The sequence below is a fragment of the Trematomus bernacchii genome, unplaced genomic scaffold, assembly GCF_902827165.1.
Source record: "Trematomus bernacchii unplaced genomic scaffold, fTreBer1.1, whole genome shotgun sequence".
Lineage (NCBI taxonomy): Eukaryota > Metazoa > Chordata > Actinopteri > Perciformes > Nototheniidae > Trematomus > Trematomus bernacchii.
This window is the reverse complement of record NW_022987714.1, coordinates 16,920,204-16,941,023: the sequence shown is the minus strand read 5'-3', so window position 1 is coordinate 16,941,023 and position 20,820 is coordinate 16,920,204. Positions and strand designations below refer to the sequence as shown.

Sequence of the window (20,820 nt, the reverse complement as noted above, 5' to 3'; positions counted from 1 at the left end):
GTTTGATTTAATCCTTTTTAATAAATAAATACAGAAAAATAAGTTCATGGCTCCATGGAGGTCCGTGGTCTAGCTTCAATGCAGGTCAGTAGACACACTGAGGAGAGACAGGCTGCAATCACACAGGAACAAATAACAGGATTTCATCCCTCTCCTGCACATATTGACCCTCTACAGCTGATGAAATACGAGTGATAATCAGGCTTCACACGGCATCAGTTCCTTATAAAGAGCGGGAGCGTTTGATCAAAGGTCCCAGGATCAAATCCAATTTGTTGTCCCTGTGAAGCGGAAAAAACAGTGACTGACAGGAAAAACCACTCTGTTATTGTACAGCTTTGGCCTTCTTTAACTTTACAAATTCTCGTCTCAGCTTCGAAAGAGGAAAATACAGGTGTAATGAGAAAATATAGGAACACACACAAGATTTTATATGTCAAACAATACCATACAGAGGCTACACTATAACATATCACATCATTGGGTGTAAATGAACTCCATCCATCAGTCCAAAGATCTTCGAGAAAGCTACCAGCGACAGCAGTGTGTGCAATTCATCATTCAGTGGGTTTACTTACAGTTACACGAGAGCATGTCCTGCCAGAAACAAGACACATGGAGGTATAGTGTGATAAATAACAGAAAGAACATGCACAAAGTCACATTTCTCTTCAGATAGTAAATACCTTTGTCACGGTGTAAAAAAAAAAAAGCCTCAAATCTCATATCTGCACATCCAAAATAAAATAAAACTGTTAGGATTGTTTAAATGTTCAGCATGAATAAAAATAAATGGAAGACCTGCATCCCAATCAATGATCCTATCAATAGTATAATACAGTATGTTAGGACAAGTTATTATATTGGATAACTTCAGGTTTTACTGTAGCATCATATCATCATCTCAGTCTTAGGCATATATTACATGTCATATATCACATCATATCATAACAGTCTTTCTTTATAAAGAGCTTATATAAGAGCTTTTAAACCACTGAGAGCAGCGGGGTTGTTGCAAAGGGAGAGGAAAGGAGAGCTACTCTGTAGCAGAAGCTGGTTCAAACTTGATTCTATTCATATATATGAAAATATGAAATCATGGAGTGTGAGACCATTCTGAGTTTAAGAGCTTTTGTGCAGTCAACATGTACAGTATGAAAACCCATTCCATCCATGTAGGCACCTTTTTAAACAAACAAACCAGACTATAGCTTATTCAATAAAAATGGTTGCAGTTGCTATGGCTACGTTCAGAATGCAGGCCAAAAGCTTTTTAGCACATATTTGGACTCAGATCTTTTTTTTTTTCATAACGGTGTAAACAGCACAAATCACATGAAACCAGATCTGTTAAAGGGGCCCTATTATGCTCATTTTCAGGTATATATATTTATGTGTGTCTCTCCTGTGAAATGTCTCCATGCTTTAAGTTTCACAAAGCTCTTTATTTTCTCATACTGCCTGTGCTGCAGCACCTCTTTTCACCCTCTGTCTGAAACCAGAGCCCAGTCTGCTCTGATTGGTAGCTGGCAGGCTCTGTTGTGATTTGTCAACCCCCTTAGTGACGTCCCCGCCCCCTTAGCCTATCACGTACTGTACAACGTGTTGGAGAGCTAGCCAATGAAGCCGAGTGTAACGTGTTGATGTCACTACTTCGCGGCACCCGTAAACAAAGGAGTCCAATGGAGGTGTTTTCAGGCGGGGGGTGGGGGGGGGGGCTGATGGTTGGAGTGTGGGGAGAGAAACTCCCTCTGGAGGGAACTTTGGGATTTGAGCCTTTGCAGACCAATTTACTTGCACACAAACCTATAGAACACACGACAGGAAAGGAAACAAAAAAAGATAATAGGGCCTCTTTAATTCTGATTTGGGGCAGATGCAGGTCTGATATTTCTTTTGGAACAGTTCAATCTGAATTCATGTGACTTTTCTGTCTAATTTGACATTGTGTATACAGTGGAGGGACAGTGATCACCTGCTTCCTCTGTAGACCAACACCATGCCACCATGCTTCTGAAAGTTATCTGTGTGTGGACTTCTTTGTAATTCTTATTTTGTGCAATTGCGGGTCAGTTCAGGACCAGTTCACACAATAATGGTCACTTCTAAAAATATAACGGAAAACAGCCAAACCAAAGAATTCCCAGAATTGAGCACTAAAGCTGCAGTGTGAACGTAGCCTACCTCTTTCTTCTTGTAGGTCCAGTATGCTTCTAAGCTACAGATTGGACACATTATAAATCTCCGGTAACAGTAGCATTGAGGTTTCTACTAAGTCTGACTACAGTGCTGTACACCACCCTCTAGCTCAGCACAATGTTAATTACATGAGCACAATGCTAGAAGGGGGTGATTGTTGCTTAGCTGTACACGTCCCATTTGGCTCCTGCACATCACAGGTGGTGTTCTCAGTGTCCCGCCACCTGCCCCCTGCTAAGCAGCCTGCATGTGCCCAGTCAGTGGGTTCACTTACAGCACATGGCAGCAGTTGTACTGAGCCAGCGGCAGGATCTTGGGCTTGTTCTGTGTGGGTATGTTGAAGGCCAGAGCTTTCTCACACAGGGGGAACTGGAAGAGTCTCTCACGCAGCTTTAGGCTGTGTCGTTTCCCCTGCTCCACCCTCGGAGCAGCCTCTTCCCGGGGTGGAGATCTGTCCGTTAAGAGGTCCTCTCTCCCCCCCTCCTCTGTTCTCTCCTGTTTCTGCGCCTCCTTGTCGCTCAGGATGAGTCTTGGAGAGGAGGCGGGGATGGAGGGCTCAGAGGGATCAGGGAGGAGAGGAGGAGCCTTGTTGTTGTTGGGTTCTGTCTCCTCGTCGCTTCCTTCCTCCGGGCTCGGGGACTCCGGCTGCCCCCGACAGCACGGTACCACCAAACCAGGCAGAGAGGACGGTGGGAGGGCGGGGGTCGGCCTGAGAGGCCTGTCTCCATGACCGACAGGCTGGTCTGAAATCACACACCCACTGTCTTCCTCCTCTATCTCCATATCTTCCTCCTCTTCCTCCTCCACTATCTCCATTAAGCTTCCTAACCCTTCTTTTTGGTCATCTGAACCTTTAAGTATCTCCTCAACTTCTTTTTCTGCCTCTGCTTCTTGCAAAGATTCTAAACACCTTCACCCTCTTTTGCCAAACTCCCCTCCTCCTTCTCCTCCTCCTCCTCCTCCTCCTCCTCCTCCTCCTCCTTCTCCTCCTTCTCCTCCTCCTTCTCCTCCTTCTCCTCTCCTCTCCTCCTCCTTCTCCTCCTCTTCCTCCTCCTCCTCCTCCTCCTCCTCCTCTCCCTCACATATCTGCTGTAGTGCAGGAATGTTCTTAGGGACAGGTGGCTCTTCAGCGGGAGGAGGTCTGAGGGTGAAGCTGAGGCTGGGTTGCCAGTGGCCAGGGAAGGTCTGAGGTTGAGGCGGGGGTCTTGCGGCAAGCAGATCCCCACACTCAGGTGCTCCTGAGCGGGGAGAGCCTGGAGAGAGGGCCCCTGAGAGCCAGTGTGGCGGGGCCTCGGGGCTCAGTAGGGCGTCATCCAGCCCCTGCAGCCAGGATGAGCCTGGATCTCCTGCAGCGAGGCGCGCAGAGACGGGGCCTTCTGCAGCATCCTGGAGATCAGGCTGAAACACACAGAGCGTTATTGTTTCACAGAGATATGAAAAGCTTGCATTTTCCATAGCCTGAATTGACACAGACAATAACCTGATTATATCTGATCTAGGTCATCTCCCCACATCTTACTAAATAGCTTGAGCACTGTATTAAAGTCCAGAAGGTGTTCTGTTCTATTCTGCTCCTTCTCAATAATCAAACAGCATCATGTGACTGAGTCATATGACAAGTTTGTTTGCCCTGTTCTGCTTGAAAGCAAGTACCTGCCTCCTGAAAACTGTTCAAACAAACGCTTCAACTTGTACCATTTAGAATCTGTATGTTTGAATATGGATCTTAAGTTGGCGTGACGTTGAAGTCGTGCCCTGCTGTCGTTCGTTTATAGCATAACGTTAGCATTTTGCTTCTGGCGATTAGATATATGATTCGAAAATTATAAAAGTATGGTAGACATGTGGATATTATCCGGCTGAACAAAACGTGCATTTATCAAACAGGTTCGTTTTCCACAGACCTTATTTAGAGCTATTTTCCAAAATCCTATGGAGAAATCCCATTGCTTTTTGTTCGAGGGAACCCATGCGCAGCTTACTTCCGGGTCGGCCTACAAAAATACGTCATCACTGCATACTCCTATAGCATGAATGTATAAAGAGTGTGCACATGAGTTTTCCTTAAGCCCCGCCCTCAATCTCCTACTCTCGACTCAGTCAAATGAACGCAGTGAAAATAACTGTAGCTCCCTCCTTTAAGCGCATTTAACAACTTTTATAAAGTATTTCGTACTGGGTAGTCTATTAGCAAAAAATAAATAAATGGTACACTGATTACAGTGTGTTTTGGATACACACTCACACACAATACTTGTTAGGATGATTATTTCATTCGTTTATGTGGAAATTCCCTGCTGCATCATTAAATTGATACTTAACTATGGATGTCCCTAGGTTTAATGCTAGATTTTTTAAAGACCTTATTAATACCCACATGATGTGATTTGATAAGGTTACACCTTCAAGAATGACCAATTATTCTGAGAAATTCTCAGCAGTATGTAACAATAAGTCCTCATGATTATTAATTAAATGAATGCAACCCGGATTAGCATCAGTAAATAGAGGGAGGCATTAGCCTTTTTAATATGATTAATTCATAACTACATTAGTCACAGTGCTTGCTATACAGTAGGTCAGATGATGCTGACTGAACAGAAACAAGAACAGGAACTTATGTCGAAAACGCATTTTATGACTAACATCAGAATTAAACAAATATTAAGGACTTTGGTACATTTAATTCAAGGATTTGTAATACTTTCTAAGATTACTTTTTGAAGAGGCCCTATTTTGCTTTTTGGGTTTTCCCTTTCCCGGAGTGTGTTATATCAGTTATGTAAATGCTCTGCAAAGTCTAAAATCCCTGTGTTCCCTCCAGAGGGAGTTTCTCTCCCGCACACTCCCCCCCCCCCCCCTCTGCCTGAAACGCCTTCATTGGACTCCTTTGTTTACTTGCGTAACATAATGACATCACTATGTTACACTCTCGCCTCTATGGCTAGTGCTCCAACACATTTTTTCATCATTCACTCTCCAACTGTATTTTATGTTATCTGTAAGCTGAGGACAGTGTGTGTTTGGTTGGAGGTGTTAGGAGTGAAAGTGAAGTGAGAAAACCCACGAGTAAATATGAAGCAAGAGTCTGTGTGCATCTTACGGACTGGAATATGGTCTTAAGGAGACAGATGTTCAAACTATTTCATTAGATAACACTCTAACACTGTTTAAGCCACAAAACAAAGTGTTCAGTGTTTTAGCTGGAGCTGGAATTGGCAGCAGGGTGAAGAAGTGTCTGATATAACTAGGACACTAGCATTATCCAGTGAAACGCACACTAATTAGATAATGTCACGGTCAGCAGCTTTTAGACAGGCCGTGGAACAGCAGAAAAATCTCTGGGAGCAGAATAAGCCTTTATATGAAGAATCAATTCACGCAGAAGGAAATAAACCCATAGAGATAATATAATCTTTGTTTTTTTACACATAATCAGTTTGTTCTGAAGCTGTGATCAGAGCTTAATCTTATCAAGCGTTGCCATGTTCTGACCCTGGTGTCATTCATCAGTACTCACTCTCTGCAGTCGTCTGAAACGTGTTCGGGGGAAGCTGGTAGCGGCAGTCCAGAATCATGACCAGAGTCTCGCTGTCGTTGGTTTCCTGGAAAGGAGGGACTCCACACACCAACATGTACAGGATCACCCCGAGAGACCAGATATCTGGAACACACAGAAAAGCACACAAATCTGCCATAAATAGCAAGTCATGTCAGACTCTAAAAAGCCTACTGCTATCAGATTATAATAACATTTCCAGGGGCCTCATAAGAGATATTTAAAAATAAACCTCCCTTTTGAAATTGACTTGAAAACCCCCTTAAGTTATTTTCGACTGCATTGAACCGATTTTGTCCTACAAATATACATAAAGGATCAACTCTAGATCCACAGTATAAAAAAGCAGTATTTATTGATAACATACGTAGTGGTGCAGTGATGACGTATTTTGTAGGCTGACCCGGGAGTTAGCATTGGAAACGGCTCCCTCGACAAAAAGAAATGGGATTTTCCCATTGGATTTTGGAATATTGCAAAAAACAAACGCCTGTTATGGTACTTACACATATGTTTACACCACTTTTATGACATAATGCAATTAACAGAGGTAAAGTTAACGTAAGCCTATCACCACCGCTAAGCTAAAGGTGGCTAATGTTTTGCGTGATGACATTTACTATACTTTTTTTGAGTTACTTGTTGTTAGCAACCGCTGTTTTATGACACAGCAGAAGCTTCGGACATACACCAGTGGGGTATTTATTGACATAGTTTATGACCTAGAACAAAATGTTTAAATCTCTTAAGCTTGTGTAAACCACAGATCTTTTTTTCAGGCCACCTAACCAACACCACGTCAAAAATAAACTTTGAGACGAGGGAACTGGAAGTGCTAAAAATGCTAACTCACTTCTGGGGTTTAAGGACTCATTTCTGCACAACTACATTTCCTCTCGCCTCCTCCATATCCTAGAGGATGGTTCAGAGGTGAGCATCAGAGCAGCGTTCCTGCCAAGTGCTATATTATGTTAATCCTCAGTTAAGTGAAAGAATATAAGAGGAAAGAGAATGATTTACAGCTGGATGTTTTATGTGTCTAAAGGAAGGGGCCTAAGCTGCAGACGGATGGGCTTGGTGTTCTGGACCCATGACTCAAACACACACACATAAACACCACACACACACACAGGCTTCCCGTGTTGCCCGACAGTGCTGACACTGTGTTATTTTCCCGTCTCCTCCCTTTCCTTCCTCCTCCTCTCCCCCTCCCTCTCTCGTTCTCATGCAGATGCATTGAGACGAGGTCCATGCAAACTCAGAACACAGTGGCGGCCGGTTCAGGGAAACGCACACACATGCAAAGGAAAGGGAGCTGAGGGCTGAAGGCCATAACAAACAAAAGGCTTGTTGTGGTGTTGAGCTATTCTGAGAATAGCGTTCCCTCTTTTTGTCTGTCTCTTCTTGTGTTTCTCCCAAACACTGGGGAAAAGAACACCGCACACAGATAACCCTAATGTAACTCTACGAATAAAGCTAGTTCCCATATCTAATAAATACCACCTCTGCTTAAATCACAGTTCTTATCAGTTCTTTTAGACCTTGGTCTTTTTCCCACAGTTTTACTATCTCAATCTGTCATCAGTTTTGTCATTGTTACTACAAGGACCAGTATATATAAAAGGGATTTAAACACAGTAGCACATTCATCCTTTTCAAATTGGCTGTATAGTCCCTACATTTTTCACTTTGTGTCAATTTAATAATTTGAAGTTTCTTCACACATTTTTGTTTTCTACCCCTGGCTGCTGTATTAGCACAGATCAAAAGGGATGTATTGTTTACTACAGAGTTCTTTACAGTTTCTACACACTGCTGCGTACACATGTATGTATTATGTACTTATGATGTTAAATTAACCATAATGAACAAACGCAACGTTGGTGCAGTAGCTCTGTGGATGCCAATGTTGTCATGCGATAGATTGATATGAAAAGTTCTCATCATTCATGATCTCCAGAGGATATCCTTATGACTTTGGTGACTTTTCGTGTTTTCCTTATCAGGTCACCAATACTTTGCTGACCAAATACCTGCAGCACAGATCAACCCCTCAGCCTCAAATGCCATTGTACCTTGGGAAATGTCCACTACACTGAGATAGTAAAGTAAACATTATACCTGCTACAAATCAGCATTTTAGCACTCGTGAGCGTGTTAGCATGCTGACGTTAGCATTTATATCAAGGCCCCCACTGACCCTCATTACAGGCCTCACAAAGACGCCAGCATGGAAACAGTGTGAGTCAATAATAACGTATTATCTTTTGTCTTTCCTGATGTCTAGCTTACTAACAGCATCATTTCTGAGAATATATATGTACAGAACATAAGATATGATAAGAATGTTCACTTTTGTGCAATCAACCACCCAATTAGTTCAGACTATTAATAAATAACACGAGATTGTGCAATGTGCAACTTTTGACATATATAATATTGCATTGCATCGATTTAGTGAGAGAGATAAAAGAGTAATACAGTCCTATCAGGAAGAAATGCCAGATGATCTGCCTATTTTAATTAGCTTTTTCATTTAAATATCCAAAGCAAATGAGATGAATAGGGATTGAAAGCTCTTCTCTTTCAGAGACAATGAGTTTTCAAAACACTGGTTAATTCAGATCCATATCTATCTCACACGTACCAGTCCCATGTGTAAAAAACATTACGCTATTGTCCTAAATTATCCCCACAATGGTCGGAACAACGGCCCTCAGTCCTCACCGTACAATGTGAACTCGTGTGCACGCCCACGGGCACGCTCATTTCAGTCCAGTGAAGTGTTATGCAACAGGGAGGAGACACTGAGTGCGGGGAGAGTACTTTTCCTCTGCTCACTGGGGAATATCACACATTCTCACTGTGCATTAGTGCCTGCTGACACACACACACACACACACACACACACCACACACACACACACACACACACATCACACACACAAACACACACACACAACACACACACACACACAAACACACACACCACACACACACACACACACACACACACCACACCACACACACAACACACACAACACACACACACACACACACACACACACAGTACTGCAAAAGGAGCGAACGATCCTGGGATGTGGCCTTTTTTTAGGGATGCCCTGTTCGAAGTGCGCAATGCAAGACGTCATAAAGGGGTCAACAACAGTCAGCCCCGTTCCAAAGGGACCTCTAAGTTCAGAGAGAAAAATGCAGCTCTTTTTTGCCCAGATTTTCATGCAATTGTGTCATCATTCAGGTCATCAGTCACCAATGAAGAAACTATATGAAATGAACTGGTCCTATTTTAAGCCATTTGTTAAGCTAATTATATTTACAAATCTTGTTATTCTGATTCTGATTATATTCCAACCGACATTAATGAAACTGGGAGGCAAATGATTCTATGTACATTTATTGTGTGTTCAGCTTTAACTGAATATTATGCAGCAGGGACAACTGCTCACCTCAACAAAAAGCAAATGGGATATTTAATTTAATTGTTGAGTTATAGTAGAAAAAAGTCTCAGGGGCAATGAAACACAAATGATATTTCCACATTTTGCCCAGCAAACTCACAAATGAATAGCACCTTTATGATGTTTGAGGTTGTTAATTCAATTGGCAGAAGTCAAAAGCTCACTTTAGGCTATAAGCTAGCTACACCGCGGTCGTATGCTATAACTCACCTTCTAGTGACAGTATAGCGTAAGTTGACATTTTTTTTCTTTGGAATCAGATGAGATGCTTCATGGATAATGTACAGCAAGACATAGTGTATACAATACAATGTTTGCACACACTTCTAAACAGTTATTATAATCATGTAAGATCAGAGCAATGTGGTTGATTTGAAATTGTATTATTTTAATGAAAAAGTAAGGGACTTGCAAGAGACAAAAGCAATTCAAAAATGTGGTCTCAAGTGTGGGTTAAATACCGAAATATTAACATAGAAGACATTAGAAAATGGTTTTCAAAGGCTGAGTGGTACTCTCGCTGACAAGTCAGTGGGAAAGATGGTCAAGTGCCCCCTTACAAAATGGACTTTGTTAGTTTAATGGGGCCCTATCATGCTTTTGGGGGTTTTCCCTTTCCTGTAGTGTGATATATCTGTTTTTGTGCATGTTAATGATCTGCAAAGGCTTAAATCGCAAAGAGAGGGAGTTTCAGTGACATCACTATGTAACACACACTTCTTTGACTAGCGCTCCAACAGATGGCACGTGATGGGCTAAGGGGCGGGACATATCTAGGTGGTGGACCAATCACAACAGTGCCGGTCAGCTAACCAATCAGAGCAGACTGGGCTCTGGTTTCAGACAGAGGGTGAAAAGAGGTGCTGCAGCACAGGCAGTATGAGAAAAATAAAGAGCTTTTTGAACATTAAAGCATGAAAACATGTCACAGTAGAGACACTAGATACTAATATGAACCTGAAAATAAGTATAATAGGGCCCCTTTAAGATGAAAGAGAAGATATTGTGAAATAAAATATATCTAAAGGTTGCTGTTAAGTATGTAGTCAGAATCAATAATGTAAACAGTTGCTGTCCACTTCACATCTTGGGAGCACATTCACACACTCAATCCCTTGCTGTTTCCAAAGGACTCATTTATCATTTCTGTCGTATAATTTCCCCTAAAGTCATGTGACTGTTATAGGATTGTGTTTCTAAGAGGGATGATTTGTTGTTGGTTATATTTCCAACATGTCTAGTGGGGGTGTGCAGGATCTGGGCTTTGCAAATCCTTGTTGGTGTAAACACAGTCCAGAAGCCCTCAGGTTGATGTGGAAAAACACTGACAAAGAGGCTTTGTCGTTAAAAGACTCCCACGTTATTTAGCTGTTCCTTCATCTAAATGGGGATGCTTGTGGAGGGGGGGGGGGGGGCTTTCCATGTACTGCTCCCAGCTTGGCAAACAAGCAACCACCCCCCTCCAACCTGGGGCAGAGAAAATAGCTGACTAAGCGTTATGGGGGCCAAAGAAGGAATGGAAAGTCATTATTCTAAATCAAAGTTTTTGCTGTAGTTCAATAATTATTTTGGTTTTTGTTTTATTTTTATATATTTAGGATAAGTCACATTTAGGGATGCCCTCATATAGTATGAGGCAATACTGTGGCTCTAATCTTGTAAATAAGATATATCTGTGGGTATATGTGGATATATCTGTGTCTAATATGTCGTGTAAAGCGCTTTGAGCACAGCGCTCTAATAAAAATGTAATGAATTATTATTATTATTATTATCAATTCTGGCGAGAACTTGGCGACCGTGATGGCGCCAGGGACGTAAACAACAACGCAACGTCGGAGCTCCATAAAAACAAAGCTGTCTATGCTGTCTGACCGTCTATTGACACGATTTTCATATTTTTTAAGTAATTATACTGCTTTTGACAAACGAAAATATTGTTTTCTGGCATCACTTTAACATGTACGAGAAAAATCTGCATTTTGGTATGAAGGCGCACGCCAAAAAGTAAGAGGGCGCAGCGCACCTTTTACCCAGTTTAGACAATTCCCTGGCTATATATTTTTTCAAAATAAAATGTCAATGTCTGTATATTTTAAGAATTAGAAATCCATTGTTATATACATACATACATACATATTATTGTATACATTACAGCTAAGACTGTAACAACACTGTTGTAACGAACAACTGTGCAATCATTTTACAATTGAATAATGTTGTGACGGTCTGCTAGTTCACTGTTTTTTTAAATGTTTACTCACTCCTATAATGCTGCAACTTATATAAATACCTTGGATTAGTACATATTTGATTTTTTTTAAATTAACAAATGCCTCGTTTAATATTTTAGTCTACCAATTTTATTATCTGCACCGTCCCCTTTAATGCTGCAATGATATAAATGTCCCGGCTGTGCGATGCATAAAGGATTTATAACTCTGATGTTATATTATGCATTATATTTGTGCCATAAATTGGTCCTAAAATAAGACAAAAATATTTGTGTTCCAAATTATTCGCAATTATTTTAGGGACAGTATATCATTTACCAAAAGAAATGTGAAAGGCTACATTTATTAAAAATATTCCTATTATAATATGCTTAATTCACATTCTATTTACACCTCATAGCTGCAGTAAAAAATGGGCTAACACCCTGGGAGGCTTCAGTATCTGCCAAATGCAGAACTTCCTCCTGCTCAGAACACAGATAACTAATTGCGGTCCGCCTCCCTTCTTATCTGAAACTTTATGAAACTTTATTGCCACACACTTCTCTGTCATAACTCAGCAAACATTGTCATATTTAGATTGTTTTCAGTCAGAGCACATCCAAAGTATAATTTCTGGATAAACCATGTTGACCGAGTTCCTTTCTTCTTTTTTTAATCACATAAAAGGGCATTTGGCCAAGAATAAGGAAAACACAAACATGCATCATCAGCAGGCAAGCATGTACAACACCACATTCCTCAGACTTAAATTCTGTGAAGCTAACGTGAAGCCCTACATTAGCACTCAAAAACCACGTGTGCTCACAGTAAAGGGCAAGCTGTTATGTAACTGTAGTGGCAGTGTTTTATCTTTGTCAAATACCTACTGGAATTCACCCTGGTGTCTCTCCTCCACAATCATGGAGACCACCCAAACACACACACACACACACACACACACACACACACACACACACACACACACACACACACACACCCACCACCACACACACCAACACACCATCACACCAACACACACACACACACACACACAACACACACCACAACAACACCAAACACACACACACACACCACACACACACACACACACACACACACACACACACACACACACATACACACAGCTACGGCAAAGACTCGTGAAGCAGCGACGGTGTGAAACAGCTATACAGAAATATCAAGCGGCACACAGAACAGTTTGTGTGTGAGTGTGGAGAGAGAGAGAGGGTGTATGAGTCACCCTTTCTAAGCTGAGATCACTAAGGACATCTCTGTCTCTGTGCAGCTCATGATTATCACCACACATATTCATGAGTGTTTGTGTGTGGTTGCTGGGTGCATTCTTCTTAAATCATTATGTAATCGTCATATCCACAGGTTGAATCTATGTTGAAATAGAACAGAAAAATTGCACGCGAGTTAAGGTGAAGCAGAAACCAAATGTCTTGGATGATGTAATAATGAACACGGATTCATGCAAGAGATTTAAAAACGGGAACATAAAAAAAGGAACTAACGCAACAGTTAAGTCATGTTAAAGTTATGGATGCATGTGAGGAAGGTTTCTTTAGTTGCACTCTGCCCCACCCAGACTAAAATAATAAGGGAGCAACACTCATTGTAGGAAAATAAAAGAGAAAACTAAACATTTGTAAAACTTTGAATAACACCTTCCCTGGTTTTGACATAAAACATTTCACATCTTTGCAAGTAGGCAGTAAAACAAATGCAGTAGAGTAGATCCTTAGTGCCATAGCGTCTCGTTGCAGAGCTCCACGCTTGGGCCTATAGGCACTGGAACTCATGTTAAAATGTCACGTGTTAAGGTGGAAATCACATGTTTATCATGCTTCTTTATCTATAAATAATGTTTACATGCCACTGCATTGTACTGCGCAGTGTATTTTATCATGCTCAATGTTAATATATTATGTATACCACTGAGCATATATTTTACACAACGTTACATGTCATTAGCTAAAGCATTTATCCAAAGCAACTTACATAACCTTGATACCATAGACCCAGGGGTTCCCAAACTTTTCAGCCCGCGACCCCCAAAATAACAGTGCCAGGGGACTGGTGCTAGTGATTTGTCAACGGGGGAGCCTCGCTGCGGGGAAATTCTACAGATGGCCAGTCCGTCCCTGCAAAATGTCTATGCACACGTTATTATTAATAATAAAAAATAAAAATTGGATACAATTTATTTAATTTGTTTTTAATGTTTAATTTGTAATCATCTCGCGACCCCCCACTTTGGGAACCCCTGCCATAGACATCTGGGAGCAATGTTTAGGGTCAAGACATTTGACTTGCTGACTGCAGGGGCTTCTGATCTGTAGATGCCCCTGCACCACGTCGCCCCCAAATACATATTTGACATTCATACTGTGAAGTCCATGTCACACACGACCGAGGTTTGCAATACAAGCTTGATATTTTGATATAACCGTAACTTAAAGTAAAGTTTGGTATCGTAATATTAAGTGAAAAAGAACTTGTACTTTAGAGCACATTAGCTCACTTTAGCTAGCTAGTTTTGTTATTGATGTTATCAAACTAGCGTTGATGTCGCCAAACAACAACTTCAAAAAGTAATCCGCTAACATTTACGTTGGTTTGGGGGCGGCTGTGGCTCAGGAGGTTGATTGGGTCATTCACCAATTTCAGGATTCGACATTTATGTGTGAGTGCGTTTGTAAATGACCATTATTCCTTGCAGCCCTTCTATCTGTTTATAAATGTGTGTGTGTGTGTGTGTGTGTGTGTGTGTGTGTGTGTGGTGTGTGTGTGTGTGTGTGTGTGTGTGTGTGTGTGTGTGTGGTGTGGTGTGTGTGTGTGGTGTGTGTGAATGGGTAAAAGCAATTGACATGTAGTGTTTCAGAAGACTAGTAAGGCGCTGTTTAAATTCCATTTATCATTGCCAATTACATAAAGCAAAGCTAGCTTACATAAGCTAACTCATAAGGTCAAGTTACTTGATGTTAAATATTAAATGTACCTATTTTTATAAGTTACAGTTATAACAAGATGTTGTTTTGTTTACCTAATCTTATTGGTGGAGGTCGTGAATAAAACCTTGCTCTATCCTGCTGAATGTCACTGGTGTACAAATATCGTACATCACTTCCTTCTGTAGCTCTGCAGCTAGACTCATCTCACTAATTGCCGTTGGGATACATTAGCATTCAGTGCAGAAGCTTTTGTAGTCACTAGAAGAAATAGCACCCAAGCCCTGCCAAAATCCATCGTGGTCCAGTTTAGCTGATAAAATCGCCAACCTCCCTGAAATGGGCATGCTGTGTGTCCTCCCCCAGGAGACATGGGACCACATTGACCTCCTGTCCCTATAGTGTCTGCTATCAATTGGCCTGCCGTACCTCTGATATCACACATATCCCAGCATTGCACACCAACCTTTCTGCTATAGACAAACATTGATAAATAGTACTTTCTCTTTCGGCTATCTATCTCTGTCTTTTTCTCCACACACACTTTCACAAAATGCTTGCTATGCAGTGTGAGAGTCCAGTGGTGAGCTGCAGTGTTCGGTTCCACTGCAGAACGTGCCCGTTTGGCTCATGGATGGCTGGCTGGCTGGCTCAGACTGACCCAGATACACACACTAATCCTTTATGGACATGCACACACAATTACAAACAAAACAGATCCATATATACACACAGGCATGATCAAAAACAAGCATTCAAATATGGAAGGGTGCACAGAGCTGCAACACACAGATTGAGAAACAATACAAATACACAGGAGTAGACACACAGGGCTAAGGTGACCACACACATAGAAAGTGATGAACTCAAATGCACACACTGAGGTCAAGTTCTTAATGGTCTTAGTAAAAAAAAAAATCATACAAAAAGTATCTGCAATTCCAAAATGAGTGTGCAGATGAGGATTTGGGGATTATTAGAAAGTTCTAGAACAGCTACTATCGAGGTAAGGCTGCTCAGTTCATGCTGGAAAATAATTGAATTACATCGGTTGAGCTGAAGTGGATTTACTCCCCTTAATTAAGGTTTTACATTCAGACAGATTTTGATCCCTACTTCGGCTGATCTCAGAACCAAATGAGTAAGATGTTGCAGCCCCTGGCTATGATTTGAATATACATGAGTGTGTTATATAGCATCAAGCAGCGCAAGAACTTTGTGTAACTAGAACCCTGCACATACTTGCTTATCTAGGCCAGTGGTTCTCAGCCTTTTAGCCTTTGAGTGACCCCTTGTCATTTGTGCATGCGTCTACATGTCTACAGTTTGTTCCTTTTGTCATGTACATCATTCATCAAAGGTAAAATTGCGTTGGTAGCGGCCCAAAACACTTCCATTGGGAAAACGATGCAAATATAAAAACACTAATGTGCCGAAACACATTTAAATGAAGAAACATCTTCACCAACTTGACAAACATGCGCAGCTTTTACTCAAAGTACTCAAAACACAACGTAAACCAGGGGACATTTAAAAGTGATGCGCAGAGCTGGGACTAGAGCACTTGTTCATGTTCAGGGATTATACATTTGGCCAACAGTCACTGTCAAGTTATTTCAACAATGTGTTGGCATGATATATTCCGATATTATTGCAGATCTGCTGTAAGCTAGCTATCTAACGTAGCTAACCTAGTCATTTGAATTCCTGAAAGTGAACAAGTGCTCCGGTCCCAGCTGTGTGCGTCACTTTATAGTGTCCAAGTTTAGGTTGTGTTTTGAGATTCTTGCAGTGTTTTTTTTTTGTTTGCAGCGTTTTGTTTATGCAGCGCTTGTAGAACTAAGCACATGTTTTGTCAAGTTGGTTAAAGCGTTTTCCTCATTTGCATGTGTTCTATTTACATCGTTTTGGAAAGGGCAGCACGTTTTTTCCTTATCTAACACATTTGCACGGGTCGGCCACCGTACGATTCACCAATCTAGACCAGTTTTCAACACTTGCAAAAATAAATAAGAAATGAACCATTTGCTGTTACTCACCAACTGCTGGAGCATCATACTCTTCCCCCAGCAGAATCTCTGGAGCAGAATACGCTAGCGACCCACAGCTAGTGGCCAACATTGTCCCTGGTTGGAATAAGTTGCTGAACCCAAAGTCCGTTAGCTTCACCGCCCCCTGCTGGGGAAAGAACACCACATTCTCCGGCTTCAGGTCCCGGTGCAACCACGTGCAGCTGGTGGCAGTACGCCACAGCACGCACAATCTGGGCAAAATGGCGCTTGGCATTGCCTTCAGCTACGCCTCCCTCGTGGCGGAGGATGTAGTCGTAGAGGTCGCCCCCCTCAGCTAGCTCCATGATGAGGAAGAGGGGTGCTGGGCGTGTCGATGACATCGTAGAGGCGAACCACGTTGGGATGCTGCACTAGTCTCATGCACCTAAAAAAGAATTATGCTAAATGTAAGATAGTTGTCAGCGTAATCCAAACTAGGAATATTAACTTTTAATAGTTGTGCAGCTGATAATTCCATTTGATTTCTAAATATTGCAGAGAAAATAAGAAATTGCGTTTATAATACTTACACATTATGTTCAGCACGGTAATCTCAACGTATTTAACCAATTCAATGATTTTAGAAGCGTAAATGCAATTGCCGGAAGTAAGAAGCTAACATTAGCTATCTAATTAGGTCACTTGTTAGCAACCGCTGTTTCTATGAAACTGTCGTAGAACAAAGTGGGAACATCTCTTAAGCTTAACTTAAGTGTTAACCACTAACGACTTATTCAAAAAAACATTGCTTCAGGACTTTCTGGGTTTTATGACTCATTCCTGCACCACTCTATTCAGTTTTAAATTAGTATGGTTTACCTCACTTCCTGTAAGAGGTGGCTTGTTGCCATAACGTCAAGTTTTGTCTTGTCAATCATCTTGACAGCAACCAGTTGCCTCGTGTTGACATGACGAGCCAGTTTGACCACAGCAAAGTGGCCCCTGCCCAACGTGCGACCCAGAGAGTAGAGTCCGCTGAGATCCGAGCGACCGGGGCTGCTCCTGGGCTCGATATGTCCCATCAGGAGCTGAGGTGGTTACTTGTCCAGAGGAGTCCATGTTGAAACCAAGAAGGGATTTGAGGAGTAGCACAGGAGGAATTCAGGAGGAAGGGGAGAAGATAAGAGGAAGTAGGAGACGGGAAATAGTTGTGTCAAGGTGTCGGGGACGGAGGGAGGAAGGGGGGCAGGGCAGCAAAGTTCCTCACTGGTAGGGAGTTGCCTAGAAGGACAGAAAAAAGACAACACAATGAGATAAAATTACAGTGTTGAGGTTTTTGGCCTTGGCCCGAAGGGAAAAGGGCCTTAGATGAGGTCAGATGCTGCTAAAAGCCTCATCCCTTCAAGTACTAGGCATGATTGAAAATTACCATATTTTAACAAAGGCAGAGAAGCCAGGTTTAAAATAAAGCAGTGAAGTCTAGATTGTATCTAATTATACCTGAAGCACACAATGACCACCAGTATAGGGTAAAACATTATTTTATTGTGTGTAATGTTGAAGGCCTGTGTTTCTCAAATAACAACCATCCAGCACAAATGGCACGCCGAATCAATACTGTAACAGGAAACCGTAATGTATGTATGCATGTGTGTGTGTGTGTGCACGAGAGTGTGTGTGTCATTAGTTTGGCTAAGAGGGTCAGAAGGTGGCATTAGACCTGATGATGTCATCACCAGATCTTCCCCAGGGTAACAAGTTCATCATCATCTTCATTACCATGGTGATCGATACAATTACCACTGTCAACTTCACTGCTGTTTTCTTTATCCTAATTGTCCTCATCATCACTGTCCAATAGTTTATCATCAATTATGTATCACTATATGACAGCATCACTTTCCATTAAAGACAACAGCAGGCTTTTCCCCACATGTTTAAATCCCCTCTCACAGCTCTACTGGGCCAAGTATACAGACCTCAGGCCTCACCGTGTCAATATGCTCTCATATCCTTGGCTGTACACTTTTATCAGATTCACAACACTGCATGATCTTGCCTAAGGGCTGCTTCACTTGTGCTAAGGCCAGCTGTTCTCTACTTGGCCTCAACTGCAGTCAAGAGTTGGCACATACGCATGTAGTCTTTTTCCTGGCTACTGCTCAACACCCTCCAAACAAACCTCGCTGACATTGAACGCACCACAGTAATAACGCCGCTGTTGGGACGAGATATTGCCGTTATGAAAAACACCTCGGTGCCAACTTACCATTGTTGTGCAAATTATCCCGTAGCCGCGAGCCACGGGTATTTCTGTCACTCACACTCGGTGTCGCTTGAATTTAAACGTAGAAGAAGACAGCGCCGCCCTACCGTGTCCTTTCATAATACTCCATGTTCGCAGTCATACTTTTCTCATGACTGCCTGCCTCAATTCATTGAAGAGTCTCTAGCTCTGTCCGCGCGCCCGCTCCGCAGAAACACAAGAGTGGGACGGTACATATCGTGCGCGCGCCCGTGTGTACAGCTTGCTTTTGACGTCACTACATTCCTTCTCGCTCCCGCGGCGCAGCAGCAGCGAGCGGGCCCGCGCGCCTCGTGCGCAGTGAAGAGAGGAAAATGAGTGAATGAAAGCTTTCGGAAGTCCAAGAAATTATATAACTCACTGACTAATGTGCATTTTCCTCTGAATAGCAGGGATAGACAATGAGATGTCCCATAACATACATAATAACGTACATTCCTGAGATGCTTCTTTTATAATGACTTTAGGGCCACAGCGGAAATGAGGACCTAAACAAAAATAGTTTCTATTTATACCCCTATCTGCCTTTGAAATTGGAGTGTACTAATGGAAAGTCACATAGCATTCCTGTACTATCCCTATAGGGAGCAACAGTGTGCCAAATAGAATATATTATAGTGACCTCATCGAGGTTTTGGTGTATGAACTGGTTTGATTTCAAGCCTAATTATTTTTATCTGTTTTTCGGCCTCATGGCCACACACCAACATTTACATTTTTGAATTGCATTTAATGTATTTTTGTTGTTGTTTGCAGGATTTAGAGATTCCAAATTGTTATTTTGAAAAGTCTGCACTAGTGGATGATCTCATCCCAGAGCTCTTTGTTTCATCTCAGGCAAGCTGCAGAATAATGGGGCCATCTAGTGGTCCTTTCTTTCTACCTTCCCTATTTTCTCTTTCTAGATTACTTTCTTAAAACTGTATTGCCGATCTATACCTGCAAACCACCACACTACAGAGAAAAACGGATATGGTTAGGTATAAGAAATTATATATTTTTTTAAACTTCATAATGCAAGCAAAGAAGTCCACTAAATTGAGCTTAGTTAAACAAATGCCCAGTTGTTCACATTATCAAAATAAAATAAGGTACCCGACTCAAAACATTTTTTGCCTTAAAACCTTTGAGACCGTTTTGACTGATTTAAGCAATGGGCTTGTTGTCCCATGTCATGCTTTTTCCGGTTATTACCCGTCCCCTTGTGTGTTATGAAGGTTTTTATCCATGTAAACGGTCTGCAGAGTAAAAAACCCTCAAAGTACACCCTGTAGCGAGTAAAACTCTAACACAGAAAAGACCTCCCCAAAACACCTCGTTGGAGATTTCTAATTTTCTTCCTGGGTACTGTGACGTGGGGATACCCAGAGGCCACACCCTCTGCCAGCATTTCACGAAAAACAAAGCTTCCCAAACCTTTCAGCGATTCATGCCGGATATGTACAGCGTAGGGCACTGAAGAACGATGCTGTTCCTACTTTGTTTGGACCAGCGGGAGATTCGGGTACACAACCTGTAAGTATTCATTGTTGTTTGTGTATTTATGATGTTTAAAACAAACAAGGTATCTATCACGACTGTTTAAATGGGTAAGGTTTTTCGGGCTACTACGTTGGGATCGCGGAGAAATGCTCTCCGCAGACCCTTCTCACAGCGTTATAAACCTTTTTCTTATTCAATATCAAGCCACACTTAGTGAGCTTGGAAAATTGCACAGTATAAATCTATTTTAGTATACCTCAACAATGGAATTATGATCAGTAGAAATGGCCATGACATGGCACCTTTAACCATCAGTTTTGTGGCATCTGACTGACAATTTTCAACAACTAAAGCAGTCTTGGACTCGTACATGTTACACCATGTGAACAGCTTTAACACAAGTCTAAACAATAGGCTCATCATTTAAGATGTCAGCACAGAATATCTTGTTTAAAATATTTGTAAAATAAACTATGCATTCAATTACAATCTACAAGTACAAACATTTACTTACGTTGCCCTTGTACATAATTTTTTCTTTGGTGCAACATGACATATCATATTTTCTCTCTACCTTTTTAATGAAGGTGGGTGCTTAGATTTCCATTGTATCAA

At 41.7% G+C, this 20,820-nt stretch overlaps 1 protein-coding gene across 1 annotated transcript; it reads right to left on the bottom strand.

Annotated features, from left to right (window-relative positions):
• Nucleotides 1–1,794: 1,794 nt before the first annotated feature.
• Nucleotides 1,795–18,879, bottom strand: snrkb (SNF related kinase b). Its single transcript, XM_034141938.1, is given in 10 exon segments — nt 1,795–3,039; nt 3,226–3,530; nt 3,533–3,597; nt 5,720–5,754; nt 5,757–5,863; nt 16,467–16,647; nt 16,649–16,795; nt 16,797–16,863; nt 17,298–17,699; nt 18,688–18,879. Coding segments are annotated over 9 exon segments (1,680 nt in total). The 5' UTR covers nt 17,501–17,699; nt 18,688–18,879; the 3' UTR covers nt 1,795–2,469.
• Nucleotides 18,880–20,820: the final 1,941 nt, after the last annotated feature.